General features: G+C 43.6%; 1 protein-coding gene across 2 annotated transcripts in view; it reads right to left on the reverse strand.

Annotated features, from left to right (window-relative positions):
* UHRF2 (ubiquitin like with PHD and ring finger domains 2) overlaps window positions 1–19736 on the reverse strand; it is a 149221-nt gene that overhangs the window by 80281 nt on the left and 49204 nt on the right. The window contains exons 1-2 of one of the 2 annotated variants that reach the window (XM_068235432.1): window positions 15879–15929; window positions 3693–3756 (exon numbers count right to left, since the gene is read on the reverse strand). The exons of the other annotated variant lie outside the window; for it this stretch is intronic. Coding sequence (XP_068091533.1) covers window positions 3693–3756; window positions 15879–15895 — 81 coding nt within the window. The 5' untranslated portion in view covers window positions 15896–15929. Of the gene's footprint in view, window positions 1–3692; window positions 3757–15878; window positions 15930–19736 lie in introns of those variants that run through there. 2 annotated transcript variants of the gene reach the window in all.

A 19736-nucleotide genomic window follows, 5' to 3' on the forward strand; every position in this document is an offset into this window, starting at 1 on the left:
CCCTGCTCGTGCGCGCGGATCGATTCCCGCTCGTCCCCGCTGTCGCTCCCTATCAGCTGCTCGATTCCCCGCTATTGTCCGTCAGCGGGGAATCTATCCGGCAGGTCATCGGACCTGTCGGATATTTTCAATCGGGCCATCAGCGGCTCGATTGATAAGGGAGAATTTATTCTTGTATGCCAGCCATAATAGCTTAACCACGGTCTAATGGCTGGCATACACGGATAGATTCTCCCTTATCAATCGAGCCGCTGATGGCTCGATTGATAATATCTGACAGGTCCGATGACCTGCCGGATAGATTCCCCGTTCGATCCCCGCCGGCGGACAATCGAGCAGCTGATAACGAGGGACGAGCGGGAATCGATCCGCGCAGGCGCGGCGGGAGTCGACCCGTGTATGCCAGGCATAAGGGTGCATGCACAAATTAATTTTGAGTGACCGATTTACCACAACAGATTCTTTATACTAGGAACAGATTGTGTAGGCAAGTTCTTCAGCTACATAGAAGTGGTAAAACTGGCCAATCAAAATTAATTGAATGCATGTAAACACCCTAAGGGTCCTTTCATATGCCGTCGTTTGCATTTTCTTGCAACAGTCATTATCCCATTGCGACAATAATATTTCAACTGGGTGTGGTGGGTTCTGTCAGAGTAATGCACAGCAGGCTGCTGAAGTGGCAGTGAAGCAGACCTTCAATGTACTGTATATGCTTTACTGTATGTGCTGCATCGCAATTCTATTGCGCAAAGTGACTTTTCGCTACTGTTGCAATCTTAGCACAACGCACATAGCATGAGAGTACTCAAAGTCAAAATGCATATGAAAGTGTGAAAAAATAGGTAAACTGTAAACTCTTACCACTTCCATGGGAGTTAAAACTGTATGCAACAGCTAGGCACTGCAAAGCAAGTGCGATTAATTGGTCAAGTAGGTTTTGCCAATCTCACGCATTCAGGTCTGTGTCAACATAATGTCAAGGAGGAAAAACATCAGCAATGATCTCAAAAAAGTAATTGTTGCTGCCCATAAATCTGTTAAGGGCTCATTTCCACAGAAAGAAGATTATTCATAAGTGGAAATATTCAAGAGGACTGTCAGTCTTTCTAGAGTGTAGTGGACATCCCAGCAAATTCACCCCAAAGTCAGACTGTGCTCAAGGAAACAGTGAAAAAAACAAACAAATACAAGACCAAAATTTATGTGTCTGGCTATAATGCACAGCACCATACTTGGTGAAAACATAACACTGCAAATCAGAATAAACATCTCTTAAAAACTGAAAGCATGGTGGTGGAGCGAAAATGATTTTGGCTTGTTATGAAGCCATATGACAGCGCTGCGCAATATGTTGGCGCTTTATAAATACAATAAATAAATAAATATGACCTAGGAACCTTGCAGTCATTAAGTTCACCATGAATGTTTCTGTATACAAAATTATTCTGGAGTCAATTATAGGCCTTCTTGGCGACCACTAACGTTTAGCCGACACCGTGATATAACTAGACAATAATCCCAAGCACAATAGCAAAGCCACAAAAGAATGGGACCTTAAAGGGTACCTTAATTGGCATGATAAATATGCGTATGTAAATTTCCCGAACCTAGTTGCATTTCCTTAATGTAAGCGTTAAGAAGACACAGCTTTAAATGTTTATGTCCGTTTAACAGCAATGAAAAATGGACAGTGAACAGATCCTATTTTCCACTGGATTCGCTGCATGAAGTGAAAAGCATTCTTGTGCTCTGTGCGATTTTTCCCAGAGAATGCATGTATTCTCCATATAGCTTATGGTGGAAATGCATCTGTCCTGGGCTTCAACTGGACCACAACTAGACCATTGGAGAGGACACTACACTGTAAGTTTCTGTTGGCAGTTTGAGTACAGCTTTGGTGGAACCTAGCCTAAGGGACATATAAGCTCAAGATCTGTCTGTTTGTGAGCAGACCACTATTAAGGAAAATAACTTCCATCATGTACCAGAGTCAGTAAAAATTTTAAAGCAGGATTGTCACCACAAAAATCAAATTTCAACAGCTCGTGGTCTGAGTGTATTAAGTGATAAAGATGCTAATCCTGCATTCAAAACTTGCTACACTTTTTCTGCTGTTATGGTTTGGAGTTATCACATACTTTAGGAGCACTGGCCCTTTAGTAATCAGTGCTAAACAGTTGCATGCTGGGGGTTCATTTTATCTATAATATATTCCTCCTCTTCCCTTTATTTCCCTGCCAGCTGCTTATCTGAAACCTGATCCCCTGCTCACTTATGTTTACAAGCAAGGCACCTCAGACTCAGTGATTGGAGGAGAAAATAAAAAAAAGTTAAGGGAAGAATTACATCAGGATTTAGTCTCTGCTGTGGGCGAAAGACATGGCCCCCACCAGGAACAGAATTCTCTTCATTTACTACATAAAATTCACTGAAATCAAAACGTGGACAGAACAATACAATACATGTGTTATGTAAGAAGGTCAAGTATTTATCTACTTATATATATGTGTGTTTTTCCCCTGACATAGTATGGCTGATCCTACTGCTTTAAAGGTAGATTTTAAACTTTTAATAACAAATAGGACTGTGAGATTCCAGGGAACTCATATTTAAAAATGTTTCATATCACCAGTTCTTAAGGCTTGTAAAACAAAAAGTTATAATCTACTTTTGCTAGACGTCCCTGTTCTAAGCGCATGGTCCACACTTTGTACCCTTAGAGTGCATAGCAAGAACAAATCAGGAACACCATCATTGCAAGATCAAATCAGGAACACCAGAACCAATACCTACTGAATATGATTGACACACACACACACACACACACACACCTCTCTAAGTGTTTTATAGAAAAATTCAGTAGGCACTACAAACACCGTTGAGTGCACCACAGTACAATGACAGCTCTAGCATGTTTTTACGTTATTTATATTTCATTAAAAGGTGTGATTAACTGCACTGAACTGTGTTACATGTACAGGCCTTCGGCTGAAATAATAGCAGTCATTTAAAGGCTATTACACAGTTAAGAGGTCAATCACTATAGAAAATCACTAGTAGATGACATCAAGGTCAGGTTAACATGGACAGAAAAGAAATATGGAGCATGGCCTGCACATGAAAATGTGTTATTGATACAAAGGAGTCATGTAATTAAAATAAATGAGTCAACAGAGTGTTCATTTTCAAAGAGACTACATGAAATGTTATCCCCACCAAGTACACAGTTTTCTATTGTCCCCAGACGATCACTTTACCACTACTAACTTACAACACAGTTGTAGTCTGATCCACATAACCACATTAAAAAAAAAAAAAAAAAAAAAAAAAGCAGATGGCTGACAGTTTGTTTTTTGTTTTTTTTCCTAAGAGTCATTCAACTTCCAGGAAGGAAAGATGTGTAGGACCTGGAGTCATACAAAAGCACTAAGATTATAAAAAAAAAAAACAAAGCCAGGCCTGAGCTAAGGTTTAAAGTGGGATAAAACTCTGACACTACATTCAACAAAAATGTGTCTTCCTACTTTTTATTACCCATACAGTCATATTTTTTTTGTGTACAAGTAATATTGCCTGTTTACAAATTACAAGTTCCCAAAGTACAGGTTATAGTTTTGGAAAGCTGCCATTTAATTTATACATACCTGCTGTATTTATATATTAAAATCTATCTAGTGATCATTTCTCACCTCTCTGCTTCTCAGCTCAGTGCAGTTCAGTTTAAACTTGCTGCTAGCCATATACGAAATGTATCTAACAAAGGAATGTAAACAAATGTTATCACCTATTCAGATTAGGCCAGTTCCACTGAAGAACAAAGTGCAGTGTTCAACTGAATTTTGTTCTGCTACAATTTTTTTTGTTGCAGTAGATTTTATGCAGCAAATCTTTTAGCGCAAAGACGAAATGCTGAGTTCCACACCACTTTAAGGTCTTTATTCAAGACATTTTGAATAAGGATGATACCATTTACTGGCTAACTTAGAGATAAAAGTAAGCTTTTGGCTAATAAGCCTTCATTGGACTTGGCTCCAGCATATACTGACAAGATTTTAAAATACACAGCTTATATACATTGGACATAGAGGAGAAACATTGTTTTGCAATCATAAATAAATGTAATTAGATGCCTTAATTGGCACTTCAGAAGTGTTTCACAGGCATTCTAGCTAAAAAGATAAGATCACCATTTTCCTAAAACATGACATACAACGGACTCCGGATGATAGGGAGACATCATAAATTAGAGTTCAAACATGACTGGGCTGACCACATGCACTAAAATGAATATTGGCATTTACCACTGTCACAGGGCCCCTAGTGGCCGGACCGCACAATGCCTTCCAATCGGTTTCAGCACACAGACCATGCAATCTGTGGTCGCAATCGCCAAAACCGCAGAAATTTTGGCAGCAGACCGACTAGAAGGGAGCCTGTGAGTTACGGTGATACAAATTACACACTTTTTCAGGATATAACTGCCACCACCTCTGTTACCATGGGACAGAGGAGCCCACTGACCGACTGACTCTAGACCTGCAAATAAAACGGTTACCACACTCTATTTTATCTAGCTATCAACAATAGTAGTGACTCTTCAGAAACCAGGGTTCAGTTTGTGCGACTGAATAATAGGGTAGCTGAACAAATAAAGGACATTAGCGTCGTTTATTACATATGCAAGATAAATAATTAATATATACAGAAAATCGTTAAAATCCACAATTAGAAACAAATAATAGCGCAGTATGAAATAAAACAAAAATGGAATAAAATACTTAGGTTGGTGGAAATATGTCCTTTCTGGGAAAACTCATTAAGTTCTTGGTTTCAGTTCAGTTCAGGAGCAAAGTTCAGACAGGATGGCCGCCACTGTTCCTCAAAGTGGCAGCATGCTCCCATGAAGATGGAATTTGGAGGAATGAGGAAGGAGTCCCTGGAAAACACTTGACTGATCCCCATCTTTGGGTGGAGTCTCAGGTCCAGCCCAGGGGCTGGACAGGGTGTGGTTAATTCCCTGGGTGGATTCCTCGTACCCACCAAATATGACATTTTTCATATCTCGGCTTACGCTTCCAGCACACACTTAACGGCCAGAGATTCATGTTCCTTAGAATAGGACAGTTCATAGGACATCAAACTCGGGTGCTTTTGCATGCCCAGTTACGAAATAGCGGAATACCTTTTGGTTCTGGGTCAGTGGCCTCAATTTAATATTAACCACTTGCCGACCGCCTTAAGCTGATGGGCGGCGGCAAGGGCTGAGCCCAAACAACCGCAATACGTCCATCGGCGGAGGAGGGCCAGTGTCCGAGGGACCACCAGGGCAGGCTGCAGCCACCCTAGTCTGCACCCAAGCACACTGATTCCCCCCCCCCCCTGATCGCCCACAGCACCCCTCAGGACCCCCCCCCCCCCTGCCGACCCCCCAGACCACTATTTGCACCCAGTCACCCCCCTAATCACCCATCAATCACTCCCTGTCACTATCTGTCAACGCTATTTTTTTTTTTTTAACCCTAAACTGCCCCCTGCTCCCTCCTGATCACCCCCCACCCCTCAGATTCTCCCCAGAAACCCCCCCTGTGTACTGTATTCCTCTATCCACCCCTGTAATAACACACTGATCACCTGTCAATCACCCGTCAATCACCCCGTCACTGCCACCCATCAATCAGCCCCTAACCTGCCCCTTGCGGGCAATCTGATCACCCACCCACACCAATAGATCACCCGCAGATCCGACATCAGATCACCTCCCAAGTGCAGTGTTTACATCGGTTCTCTAAACACCCACTAATTACCCATCAATCACCCCCTGTCACTGCTACCCATCAGATTAGACCCCTATCTGCCCCTAGGACACCCAATCACCCACCCACACCCTCAGAACGACCTCAGACCCCCCCCCCAGACCTCCCCCCCCCCGTGTACTGTATACATCTATTCTCCCCTGTAATCACCTGTCAATCACCCGTCATTCACCACCTGTCACTGCCACTTATCAGATCAGACCCTAACCTGCCTCTTACGGGCATCTGATCACCCTCCCACACCATCAGATTGCCCCAGACCTACCCTCAGATCACCTCCAAAGTGCATTGTTTACATATGTTCTGCCATCTAATCACCCACTGATCACCCATCAATCAGCCCCTGTCACTGATACCCATCAGATTAGACCCCCATCTGCCCCTAGGGCACCCAATCACCCGCCCACACCCTCAGAATGCCCTCAGACCCCAGCCCTGATCACCTCGCCAGTGCATTGCTTGCATCCATTTCCCCTGTCTAATCACACATTGAGACACCCATCAATCACCTCCTGTTACCACCTGTCACCCCCTAGCACACCTACCCATCAGATCAGGCCCTAATTTGCCCCGTGTGGGCTCCTGATCACTCGGCCAAACCCTCAGATCCCCTTCCGATCACCTCCCCAGTGCATTGATTGCATCTATTTTCCCCTCTAACCACCCCGAGACACCCATCAATCACCTCCTGTCACCCCTTAGCACTCCTATCCATCAGATCAGGCCTAATACAACCTGTCATCTAAGAGGCCACCCTGCTTATGACCGGTTCCACAAAATTTGCCCCCTCAGACCACCGGTCATCAAAATTTGCAGATGCTTATACCCCTGAACAGTCATTTTGAGAAATTTGGTTACTCGCGGTTTCGGGCCCGTAAAATGCCAGGGCAGTATAGGAACCCCACAAGTAACCCCATTTTAGAAAAAAAGACACCCCAAGGTATTCTGTTAGGTGTATGACGAGTTCATAGAAGATTTTATTTTTTGTCAAAAGTTAGCGGAAATTGATTTTTATTGTTTTTTTCACAAAGTGTCATTTTTCACTAACTTGTGACAAAAAAATAAAATCTTCTATGAACTCAACATACACCTAACGGAATACCTTGGGGTGTCTTTCTAAAATGGGGTCACTTGTGGGGTTCCTATACTGCCCTGGCATTTTAGGGGCCCTAAACCGTGAGGAGTAGTCTAGAAAACAAATGCCTCAAAATGACCTGTGAATAGGACGTTGGGCACCTTAGCGCACCTAAGCTGTAAAAAAGTGTCACACATGTGGTATCGCCGTACTCAGGAAAAGTAGTATAATTTGTTTTGTGGTGTATTTTTACACATACCCATGCTGGGTGGGAGAAATCTCTCTGTAAATGGACAATTGTGTGTAAAAAAAAAAAATCAAAAATGTGTCATTTACAGAGATATTTCTCTCACCCAGCATGGTCATATGTAAAAATACACCACAAAACACATTATACTACTTCTCCTAAGTACGGCGGTACCACGTGTGGCACTTTTTTGCACCATAAGTGCGCTAAGGGGCCCAAAGTCCAATGAGTACCTTTAGGATTTCACAGGTCATTTTGCGACATTTTGGTTTCAAGACTACTCACGGTTTAGGGCCCCTAAAATGCCAGGGCAGTATAGGAACCTCACAAATGACCCCATTTTAGAAAGAAGACACCCAAAGGTATTCCGTTAGGAGTATGGCGAGTTCATAGAAGATTTTATTTTTTTGTCACAAGTTAGCGGAAAATGACACTTTGTGAAAAAAAAAAAAAAAAAAACAATTAAAATCAATTTCCGCTAACTTGTGACAAAAAAAAAAAAAAAATCTATGAACTCACCATACTCCTAACGGAATACCTTGGGGTGTCTTCTTTCTAAAATGGGGTCATTTGTGGGGTTCCTATACTGCCCTGGCATTTTAGGGGCCCTAAACCGTGAGGAGTAGTCTTGAAACCAAAATGTTGAAAAATTACCTGTGAAATCCTTAAGGTACTCATTGGACTTTGGGCCCCTTAGCGCAGTTAGGGTGCAAAAAAGTGCCACACGTGGTATCGCCGTACTCAGGAGAAGTAGTATAATGTGTTTTGGGGTGTATTTTTACACATATCCATGCTGAGTGGGAGAAATATCTCTGTAAATAGACAACTGTGTGTAAAAAAAAAATCTAAAAATTGTCATTTACGGAGATATTTCTCCCACCCAGCATGGGTATGTGTAAAGATACACCCCAAAACACATTATACAACTTCTCCTGAGTACGGCAATACCACGTGTGGCACTTTTTTGCAGCCTAACTGCGCTAAGGGCCCAAAGTCCAATGAGCATCTTTAGGCTTTACAGGGGTGCTTACAATTAGGCACCCCCCAAAATGCCAGGACAGTGAACACACCCCACAAATGACCCCATTTTGGAAAGTAGACACTTCAAGGTATTCAGAGAGGAGCATAGTGAGTCCGTGGCAGATTTCATTTTTTTTTTGTCGCAAGTTAGAAGAAATGGAAACTTTTTTTTTGGTCACAAAGTGTCATTTTCCGCTAACTTGTGACAAAAAATAAAATCTTCTATGAGCTCACCATGCCTCTCAGTGAATACTTTGGGATGTCTTCTTTCCAAAATGGGGTCATTTGGGGTTTTTTATACTATCCTGGAATTTCAGCACCTCATGAAACATGACAGGTGGTCAGAAAAGTCAGAGATGCTTTAAAATGGGAAAATTCACTTTTGGCACCATAGTTTGTAAACGCTATAACTTTTACCCAATCCAATAAATATACACTGAATGTTTTGTTTTTTTATCAAAGACATGTAGCAGAATAACTTTCGCGCTCAAATGTATAGGAAATTTTACTTTATTTGAAAAATGTCAGCACAGAAAGTTAGTCATTTTTTTGACAAAATTCATGTCTTTTTTGATGAATATAATAAAAACTAAAACTCGCAGCAGCAATCAAATAGCACCAAAAGAAAGCTGTATTCATGACAAGAAAAGGAGGCAAAATTCATTTAGGTGGTAGGTTGTATGACCGAGCAATAAACCGTGAAAGATGCAGTGGTCTGAAAAAAAGGCTCTGGTCCTTAAAGAGACTCCGTAACAAAAATTGCATCCTGTTTTTTATCATCCTACAAGTTCAAAAAGCTATTCTTATGTGTTCTGGCTTACTGCAGCACTTTATACTATCACTGTCTCTGTAATAAATCAATGTATCTTTCCCCTGTCAGACTTGTCGGCCTGTGTCTGGAAGGCTGCCAAGTTCTTCAGTGTTGTGGTTCTGCTATGAACTCCCCCTTCCAGGCCCCTCTATGCACACTGCCTGTTTGTTATTTAGGATTAGAGCAGCTTCTCTCTTCTCTCTTATCTTTTACAAGCTGGATAAATCGTTCTCTGAGCTGGCTGGGCTTTCACATACTGAAGAATTACAGACAAGGGCAAAGCTGTTTGCAGGAAGAAACAAGCAGCCTGAAACTTCAGTGCATGAGAAGGAGGAAAGAAACACACAAATGATCTCTTGAGATTCAAAAGGAAGGCTGTATACAGCCTGCTTGTGTCTGGATGTATTTTCTATGTGTGGACATACTGTACATCAACCTACTTCCTGTTTTGGTGGCCATTTTGTTTGTTTATAAACAAACTTTTTAAAAGTGTTTTTAACCACTTTTAATGCGGCGAGGAGCGGCGAAATTGTGTCCGAGGGTAATAGGAGATGTCCCCTAACGCACTGGTATGTTTACTTTTGTGCGATTTTAACAATACAGATTCTCTTTAAGGGGCGAAAAGACTGTGGTCCTCAAGTGGTTAAAATATTCACCAGATCCGGACCAGCAGAATGAGATAACTTTTATACCTCTCATATGAACGGTATTCCTTACAACATGCTAAAATCATATACAGCATTCATTTCTCTCTGCTGCTGACGGAGTCAGCCCGTCTGGTCTCCTGCTGTGAGGGAAGCTTCCTCTGGCTCCCCCTGGATGAAAGTACTTTTGGTGTGTTAATTAACATCTGAGCGTGATCAGCAGAACAACCTTAGAGTTTTACACCTCTGGCTAATTAACAAGTCACTGGCCAGGAAGGGGACTCTGATCAAGTTAAAAAAAAGAAAATGTCATTTTCTGATTGCTGCAAAGACTGTGCAAATCTAACCGGGGAGCGACCAGAAAATCGACTGTGCAAATCTTCCTGATTCGCCTGCGTTTCTCTCGGATGTTCCGTGACAAACACCATTTTACCAGCATATGAGACAACAAAAGGAAAAAAAAAAAAAAGAATTGGGGCAATTAAAACCCATCGTACCGGCACAAGAAGTTAAAAGTCCTTGTTTAAACCTTCTTCTACAGTTTTGAACCAACGTATAAATTTTGTTTCTTGTGTTCGTCTCTCTTTATGCAATTTGAAGCCACCCATTAATACAGTGATGAGAAAATCGCTTAAAGGACTTCCGAGGCCAAATGTTTAAAAAAAAAAAAAAAAAAAGTTATGTACCTGTATCACTTTGGAGGACACGGAGGACGCCGTCCGTGCCGTTCCGCCGGGTCCCCGCCGCTCATAGCCTCCCCTACCCGGACGGCTCCCGACCCCACGGCCAGGGTCAAGCTCTCCTGCCTGTATAAAGATGGCCGCCGGCCCTGGTCGCGGCTGCACACTCCGCATAGCCGCTGCGCAGCTCTAGGGCCAGCCCCCCGATCCACGCTACAGGAAACAGCCTGTTGCGTGTCCTCCAAAGTGATACAGGTACATAACTTTTTTTTTTTAAACACTTGGCCTCGGAAGCCCTTTAACCACTTAAAGAGAACCCGAGGTGGGAATTACTAATACTATTGGGGCACAGAGGCTGGTTGCGCACACCAATACCAGCCTCTGTTGCTCCATCGTGTGCCTCCATGTCCCCCCTGCTCGCCGCTACAGACCCCGCAGTGCTGGCGACACGCAGCGTGTCGCCAGCACAATGTTTACCTTAGCGCTGTCTGTCAGCGCCGCTCCCCCGCCTCCTCCGCATCGGCACACCCACCCGTGTCCCTTCCCTCCCACTGATAGGAGGGAAGTGACACGGGCGGGTAGCGGCGATGCGGAGGAGGCGGGGGAGCGGCGCTGACAGACAGCGCTAAGGTAAACATTGTGCTGGCGACACGCTGCGTGTCGCCAGCACTGCGGGGTCTGTGGCGGCGAGCAGGGGGGACATGGAGGCACACGATGGGGCAACAGAGGCTGGTCTTAGTGTGCGCAACCAGCCTCTGTGCCCCAATAGTATTAGTAATTCCCACCTCGGGTTCTCTTTAACAACAGCCTAACGCCGATAGGCGTCGGCAGGTCGTTAGTGGTATAGCATGGAAGCGGCCTTTCCATGCCAGTTCACGGAGGGTGTCTCCGTGAACAGTGTGCGAGCTGCCGACCGCGGCTCGCATGCGTAAACACGCAGGGAAGAAATCCCCGCTGTTTACATCATACGGCGTTGCTGCTCAGCAGCGCCGTAAAGGAGATCGGCGATCCCCGGCCTCTGATTGGCCGGGGGATTGCTGGGATCTGATAGGCTAAAGCCTATCCTAGGAGGCGCAGGACGGATATCCGTCCTGCGCAGCACAGATGGAGAGGGAGGGAGAGGATGGGAGGGCAGAAAACACTGCGGACGGGGGGTTTTGAGGAGCCCCCCCCTCACAAATCAGTTATAGCCGGCGGCGATCAGACCCCCCCCCCCCCAGCAGGACATCCTGCTGGGGGGGGGGGGGGGGGGGGAGAAGTCTGATCGCCATGCTGCCAACACGATCTGTGCTGTGAGCTGAAAAGCCCACGCAGCACAGACAAGGGGAAAATCCCCTGGTCCTTGAGTGGTTAAACTGTGTCCACGTGAACTTGCGGTTAATAGTGAACTTGTGGTTAAGGTCTTTATTCAACAGAGAAAAAAAATCACTAGTCCAAGAGGTCTAATATGCATAAGGCATAGCCATGCTGGAAGTACTAGAGTCACTAAAAAAAAAAAAAAAATATCCGTTAATAAGGGATTCGTTTGCAGTGCCATCTTGGGCCATATAATAATGTTAAAATTTGTAAAGTACTTTTCTCCTGACAGACAAAGCGCTTGAGGTCTGCAGCTATAGGACACCCTGTTGCCCAAAGACTCAAAGATTCAAACCTTGGTCTCCTGTGTCAAAGGTGGGGACTTTAATTGGTTGGGCAACCACAACTGTGTGCTTACTCCCAGGTGAAGGATTTTATTTCCCCTTGCAAAATATATTACATGTATTAAAATAGAATTGAGTCCGTGAATGAAAATTCCACTTTAAGGTTAGGAACACACTAGGCAGAATCGCATATGCGTTTTCCACTATGTGCTATGGAAAAAACGTATATGTGATTCTGCCTAGTGTGTTCCTACCCTGAGAAAAACTCAGCACTTTCATATTGAAAGGATTCATAATAAACATTTTAGTCAACTTTGTTTACTATCAATAAAAAAAAAAAAAAAAAAAAAAGCAGCATGCATGTGAAAATTTGTCTATCCTTCCACTAGACCACATTTTATTGACAAGGGCCATTACCCTAATGAACTCATTACATCTTAAAAGCCATTAAGAGTTGTCACCAGTTGACAGGTCCTTTCACACAATGTGTTGCGGCAAGAGTTGAACTTACTCGGGGCTTCTAATGGTCCACCGCAGACATCCTGTGCCTGCGCAGCCATTCACCGATGCTCCGTTCCTCGTCTCTGGTTCACTTCTGGAATTTCCGACTTTAAAGTCGGAAGACCACTGCACCTGAGCGGCAGTGTCCTCGCTTCCGCTGACGTCAACAGGAGTATATTGCGCAGGAGCAGACCATACTGGGCCTGTGCAATACACTCCTGGTGACGTCAGTGGGAGTGAGGGCACGACTCATAGGCGCAGTGGTTTTCCGACTTTAAAGTCCCAAATTCTGGAAGTGAACCAGAGGCAGGGACCAGAGCACTGATAACTGGCTGCGTGGACACAGGAAGTCTGCGGGGGACCATTAGAAGGCCCAGGTAAGTTCAACTCTTTTTTTTTTTTTTTTTTTTTTCCCCTACCCCCTGCAGTACTCCTTTAAAGATCAGAAAATAAAGCTATTTGATGCCTAAAAGACAAGGAAGGCTATATAGACATTTCAGAATGCTTGTAGTTTGCCTGCCTGGTGGTCCTGAAACATTTGCTTTTTATGTTAGACTAGCTGACCTAAGCTGTTTAAAAACGGTCTCTAGGTCTGTCACCGCCACAGCATTATAGCGCGCATCCGTCCACCGCACACATGCCTATCCGCCCGCCCAGCACCCTGTCCCAACAGCTGTCACTGCTGGACATGCGCAGTAGCACAAAAGTACCGACACAGGGACATGGGGCGCAGGGACACATGGAAATTATATAAAGAGATAACAATTCACTACATTATCCTCTGGAGTACTGGCTAACTGGGCCTTTAGGTATTTCCTAATCTAGCCATACACCCCTGATCCACATACATGTGAGAGCTGCATACTACACAACAAGAACCAACTAAAAGCAATTGCTTTTGAGAATAAAACACTTATTAGCAGAGATATCAATTTTATACAAGACATGTTTACTGTGGGGAGGTACACGATATTTATTTGTTCTATGAAACACGTGGAGACTGTGGTGTTTGGGCACAACCAAAAATTAACTGTATGCATGTTCATTTAGGTAGACCATGCAACTGTTTACCATTATACAGCTACATTAAAACCAGGGGAGTAACAATCCTCTACAAAAAGGTAGGGGAGGGGGGGGGGGGGTCACATAGGTGCCCACCCATGCAGTATGCACAAGTGCTGAAAGACTAATTGCAGGTGCTGTCTACTTATTCTCTGCCCCTTGACTGTCTCTGTTTCCACCCCCCCCCCCCCCCCATCCTCATTGGCTGCTGCCACTCTCCATTTTTGGCCCTATCCTCACATGTATGATTAGCCAGATGGAGCTACTAAAGTTGATGGGGCCAGGGCTTTGAGGATGCCTGTACCCCCCCCCCCCTTTTTCCCACATGACTGAAGCACAGGGTTTCAGGAGTGGTGAGAGCAGCATGTGTATGCTGCCTAATGATCCAGCGGCCAGCCTATCGACCACCGGGGAGTCAAAGAGGATCCAGACATCCACTGCCAGCAAGCAGGGAATATGCATGTGTTTATCTCACCCACAATCTGCACTATTGTCACCATCTACACCACCATCACCCACTTTCTGTTCTGCCGTTGCCCACTATCCACACCACCATCACCCATTTTCTGCGCTGCAGTCGTTCGCTTTCTGCATTGCCGTCATCCCCTATCTGCATCACTATGGGAAGGCAGAACCCTTCCCCCTTCTACTGTCTCTAATCCCATGCTCAAAGTCCAGCTCTTTCTAAACACTACCAACAGAACTAATGGAATAAACTGGACATGTCCAAGCTAAACACCACTAGTCTATCCCCCCCCCCCCTTTATTCTTTTCCCAATCTGCTGACAGATTTTCTTTCCCAACTTCTCTCCTAATTCTAACGCTAGCTGTTTTTGTTTCTTTTTATTGCAAACAATGATGCAAGCTTCTACTTCAAAACACAATTATTCCGTCTCTGTATCTAAGGGCAAGAGTGTATTCCCCCCACCAAAAAAAAAAGTGTGAATCACAAGAGGGTTTAGACATTTAAGTGGACAACGTTTTGTTGTGGAAATTTGAATCTATTACTTTTGTGCATTTGAAATTCAAAATAAGAAACAAAGTAAAAGCATTTTAACTAGAATACTGTACCGCTAGAAAAGGCATAAAAGAGCTAGGTTGTGAAAACACAAGTTTAACCCTTTCCAGGTTAATTTTATTTTTGAAAACATAAGGGAATTTATTTCAGTTTTAAAAATCAAAAACGGCCTAGGAATACCATAACCTTTGTCAGGAAAATACGGCTTTAGAGAAATAAGTAGATGCTCGTTTTAACTGCAGCAACAAGTTCCTAACAAATGCAAGCTCGCTATCAGTAAAATCTCCATGGCAACAGAATGCTTAATGAGACTTGTATAAAAAGACTACCATACAAGAAGCGTAACAAACACTACGGTAACCTTAACTGTAACTTCTATAGGGAAAGTGAAAACTAGGATATATATAAGAGAAAATGAAAACTAAAAAAAAAAAAAATGTATATTTTTTTACAATAGAGAAATAGCTCAGGCCCTGTCTGTGCTTTAGAGACAGCCTTCCGCCATGTCTGTCTCTTTCTCTCACGTTCTGCAACTGTGCTTGCCCTGCATGCTTTCTCATATTACTAGCTAACTAGCTAACGGCTTTTACACATCAGCACACTTCTGTTGTTCCTGCCTTCAGCCACACTGAGGAAGTCGCTCTTTTGTTCAGAAATTCTGCTTGTCTTTTGCATATGCATACATATATGTAATTTCCTCATACGTCTATTACATTTCATAAGAGCATATCATGTTAATCCCACACTCACCTTTGTACAATGTTAAGCTAACATCCTGTATACATAAGCATGCTTCTACCAGCGCTAACTTCCACCATTTTGTGGATAATCAGCAAGCGTCGTACTTTACTGCCTTCAGACATGCTGAGGATGTCTTTTGTTCTAGGACTGTGCTCGCATTTTGTGTGTTCTCGGTCTATGTACTGTCAAAGCTACCAAGCTTCGTTAGTCACTGTTCTCTGTATTCCCAGCATGTGTGTCACATTTTTGGACTGCGCTTAGCCAGCATACATTTTCTTTGCATTTACATCTAGCTAACAGCCCCAGCACATCAGCGTGCTCCTGGAGCTGCAAAGCTCCACCATTTTGTCGATGCCTTTCAGGCTCTGGGAAAGTAATCCATTGTTTGCTGGCGCTTTGTTTTCAGATCCGGATAACCGGCTCCACACGTTTGTAGCCACGAGCAGAGAAACTGCTTCGGCGACAGAACAAAGGGGATTTTTAGTCATAATTTAAATATGAATTTAAACGTCATTTTGGCAGTTGAAGTCACAATGCTGCACTATACTTTTTATTTAGGTTCAAAAGATGAACAGTAAAGCAAACAAATGCAATTTCAAATAAATCAATGCAATAAAACATGCCTGGAGAATGTTAACATGCACTAGTCTTTTCCTGTGCAAACTGGCAGCTGGACTTGTTACCCGCTCTAGCCACAAACTGCTGCATCGAGTAACTGCCATTTCTCGTTATGCACAGCCTAACATTTTTAACCCTTTAGCAGCGAAATAAAACTAAAAAAAATATTTGGCTGCAGGGTCAAATTTTTCCTGCTGCTGGGGAAGTGTGCCTTCCCCATCCTGGCAAGCTAGCAGGGTATTCAGAGTGGGAGGCAGAGAGCATTTACAGATACCTGTCCAGACGGCTGGGTCGGCATCCTCTTTTCTCCACAGTGGCGCCAATGTAACCCCGACAGGTCTTCGCTATTCCGATCACATGATATGACACATGATCGGGATACAGGCGACCGTGTCAACGTTACAGCGCCACCTGTTGGTGAAAGAGGGGTAATGGAAGAGTCTCTTCTTTCACCACTCTCCCACCACCAGAGTGCGCTGTAACGCTTACAAAGTTTCCTGGATCCCGATATGATCGGGACCCAAACGACCTGTCAGTTGTTCAGAGCCACTGATGGAGGAAAAAAAAAGAAAAAAAAGCTATCTGGAACAGGTAACTTTATAACTGCTCCCTACCACCTGCTCTTTTGGCTGCACTAGGCAACCAAACGAGTTTTGCTAGCAGAGATTTACATTGCACAACAGTCTAAACCAAAAATTTCATTTGAGGCTGCTAATGGGTTAAATGATGCACCATTTTCAAGGACAGAGTGGCAGAAACAGACTTTACAGGGGGGAATTAGCAGATGAAACTCTCTTGGGTCTGAGGATTTAAATCTATTCATTGGTCAAGTCAGATAGATAACTGCCACATCATAGCAGTATCATAATTCAACAGTTTTTTTTTTTGGGGGGGGGGAGGGAAGGTTCACATAAATCTGTACATTTCCTTTCCGGTCCAGTCCTGACAGTTTGCATCAGTTTTACCTAACTGGATTGGAAATGTACACCTCGTATGTGTGAAGACACTGAAAGAAAACGGATGCAAAACTGACAGGACCGGACTTGGTTGATTGGGTCTTACAGGTCCATTTGCTGTGGAGATGACCGGGCAACTGTATTTGAAAGAAAGTCATCCAAACTTCAGCCCCCCAATCCAATGATCACCCGCATCTTGCATTAGTCACAAAGGAGGAGCTAGAAGAAAGTATCAGTCTTTCCCTCTGCTATGCTGGTTAAAGTGCAGGCGGGGTTAATGCTTTATTACATCATGAGAAGGGAGGAAGATGGAGAGGAAAGGGAGTCTCTGACCAGCATTACAGCTGAGCAATGAGCTAACCTCTTCCAACAAGGGGGCAGGTGAGTAAGGTGATCTCATCTGTGCTGGAAAGAGGGGATAAAGAGGCACCCAGAGGTAAAAAAAAAAAAAAATAAGATTAAAAATTTAAAGTGCAAAAAAGAAGTGGCTTACCTCAAAGACAACTTCATATAGAAATGAAATTATGCACTGTCAGCGTGTTTTGTGGTTCTGGACCCACATCCTCAGGCCAAAAATTGTGCCAAACACTAAACATAACTGAAAAAGGGACTGTGTGGTCCTGATCAATAAAGCAATACACTGTACGTGCATTATTTATTTTACCTCTTACATTACAGGCATGTCACCACCAGACTGTACAATAAACACTATTACCCTGTGCTACACTGGTAGTGCACAAGCTTCTGCATATACAATTTGCATGCAAATCTGAATTATTTGCATCTCATTGGCAATTATGATCTCTGCAAATAGAGTTTGGGAATATGAGCTGCTAATGAGTACTAATGTGAGCAAAGGCAGGGAGATATACAGGTTGTTCTCAAAAAATTAGCATATTGTGATAAAGTTCATTATTTTCTGTAATGTACTGATAAACATTAGACTTTCATATATTTTAGATTCATTACACACAACTGAAGTAGTTCAAGCCTTTTTATTGTTTTAATATTGATTTTGGCATACAGCTCACGAAAACCCAAAATTCCTATCTCAAAAAATTTGCATATCATGAAAAGGTTCTCTAAATGAGCTAATAACCTAATCATCTGAATCAACTAATTAACTCTAAACACCTGCAAAAGATTCCTGAGGCTTTTAAAAACTCCCAGCCTGGTTCATTATTCAAAACCGCAATCATGGGTAAGACTGCCGACCTGACTGCTGTCCAGAAGGCCATCATTGATATCCTTAAGTAAGAGGGTAAAGGCTCATACACACATCAGACTATAGTCTTTGGAAAATGAAAGATCACAGACCAATCTTACCACCCTTCATGTACCATGAGAGCCATATTCTACACAGTCTTTTCTATGGAGCTTAACTCCACATCAGAAAAAAATCTTTGCAAGATGCTGCACACACAAATGCTGTACAGACACAAAAGATCAGTATCTGCAAAAGGTCTGTTCCTGCCAAAAATGCATTCCTGCAAATTGCAATGATAGTCTATGAGATCTGCAGATCATCATACACACATGATTTAACTGACATTCATCTGCAGATCAAGCAATCATCTGCAGATCTGAAAATCCATCCTGGTGGATCTGATCTGCAGATGAATGTCAGTTAAATCATGTGTGTATGATGATCTGCAGATCTCATAGACTATCATTGCAATTTGCAGGAATGGATTTTTGGCAGGAACAGATCTTTTGCAGATACTGATCTTTTGTGTCTGTACAGCATCTGTGTGTGCAGCATCTTGCAAAGATTTTTTTCTGATGTGGAGTTCAGCTCCATAGAAAAGACTGTGTAGATTATGGCTCTCATACTACATGAAGGGTGGTAAGATTGGTCTGTGATCTTTCATTTTCAAAAGACTATGGTCTGATGTGTGTATGGGGCCTAAGACACAGAAAGAAATTTCTGAACGAATAGGCTGTTCCCAGAGTGCTGTATCAAGGCACCTCAGTGGGAAGTCTGTGGGAAGGAAGTGTGGCAGAAAACGCTGCACAACGAGAAGAGGTGACCGTGCCCTGAGGAAGATTGTGGAGAAGGACAGATTCCAGACCTTGGGAGACCTGCAGAATCAGTGGACTGAGTCTGGAGTAGAAACATCCAGAGCCACCGTGTACAGGCATGTGCAGGAAATGGGCTACAAGTGCCTCATTCCCTAGGTCAAGCCACTTTTGAACCAGAAACAGCGGCAGAAGCGCCTGACCTGGGCTACAGAGAAGCAGCACTGGACTGTTGCTCAGTGGTCCAAAGCCCTTTTTTCGGATGAAAGCAACTTTTGCATGTCATTCGGCAATCAAGGTGCCAGAGTCTGGAGGAAGACTGGGGAGAGGGAAATGCCAGTGTCAAGTACCAACAGTCAGTGATGGTCTGGGGTGCCATGTCAGCTGCTGGTGTTGGTCCACTGTGTTTTATCAAGGGCAGGGTCAATGCAGCTAGCTATCAGGAGATTTTGGAGCACTTCATGCTTCCATCTGCTGAAAAGCTTTATGGAGATTAAGATTTCATTTTTCAGCACGACCTGGCACCTGCTCACAGTGCCAAAACCACTGGTAAATGGTTTACGGACCATGGTATTACTGTGCTCAATTGGCCTGCCAACTCTCCTGACCTGAACCCCTTAGAGAATCTGTGGGATATTGTGAGAAGAAAGTTGAGAGACGCAAGACCCAACACTCTGGATGAGCTTAAGGCCGCTATCGAAGCATCCTGGGCCTCCATAACACCTGAGCAGTGCCACAGGCTGGTTGCCTCCATGCCACGCCGCATTGAAGCAGTCATTTCTGCAAAAGGATTCCCGACCAAGTATTGAGTGCATAACTGAACATAATTATTTGAAGGTTGACTTTTTTTGCTTTAAAAACACTTTTCTTTTATTGGTCGGATGAAAT

Source organism: Hyperolius riggenbachi, chromosome 1, assembly GCF_040937935.1.
Source record: "Hyperolius riggenbachi isolate aHypRig1 chromosome 1, aHypRig1.pri, whole genome shotgun sequence".
Lineage (NCBI taxonomy): Eukaryota > Metazoa > Chordata > Amphibia > Anura > Hyperoliidae > Hyperolius > Hyperolius riggenbachi.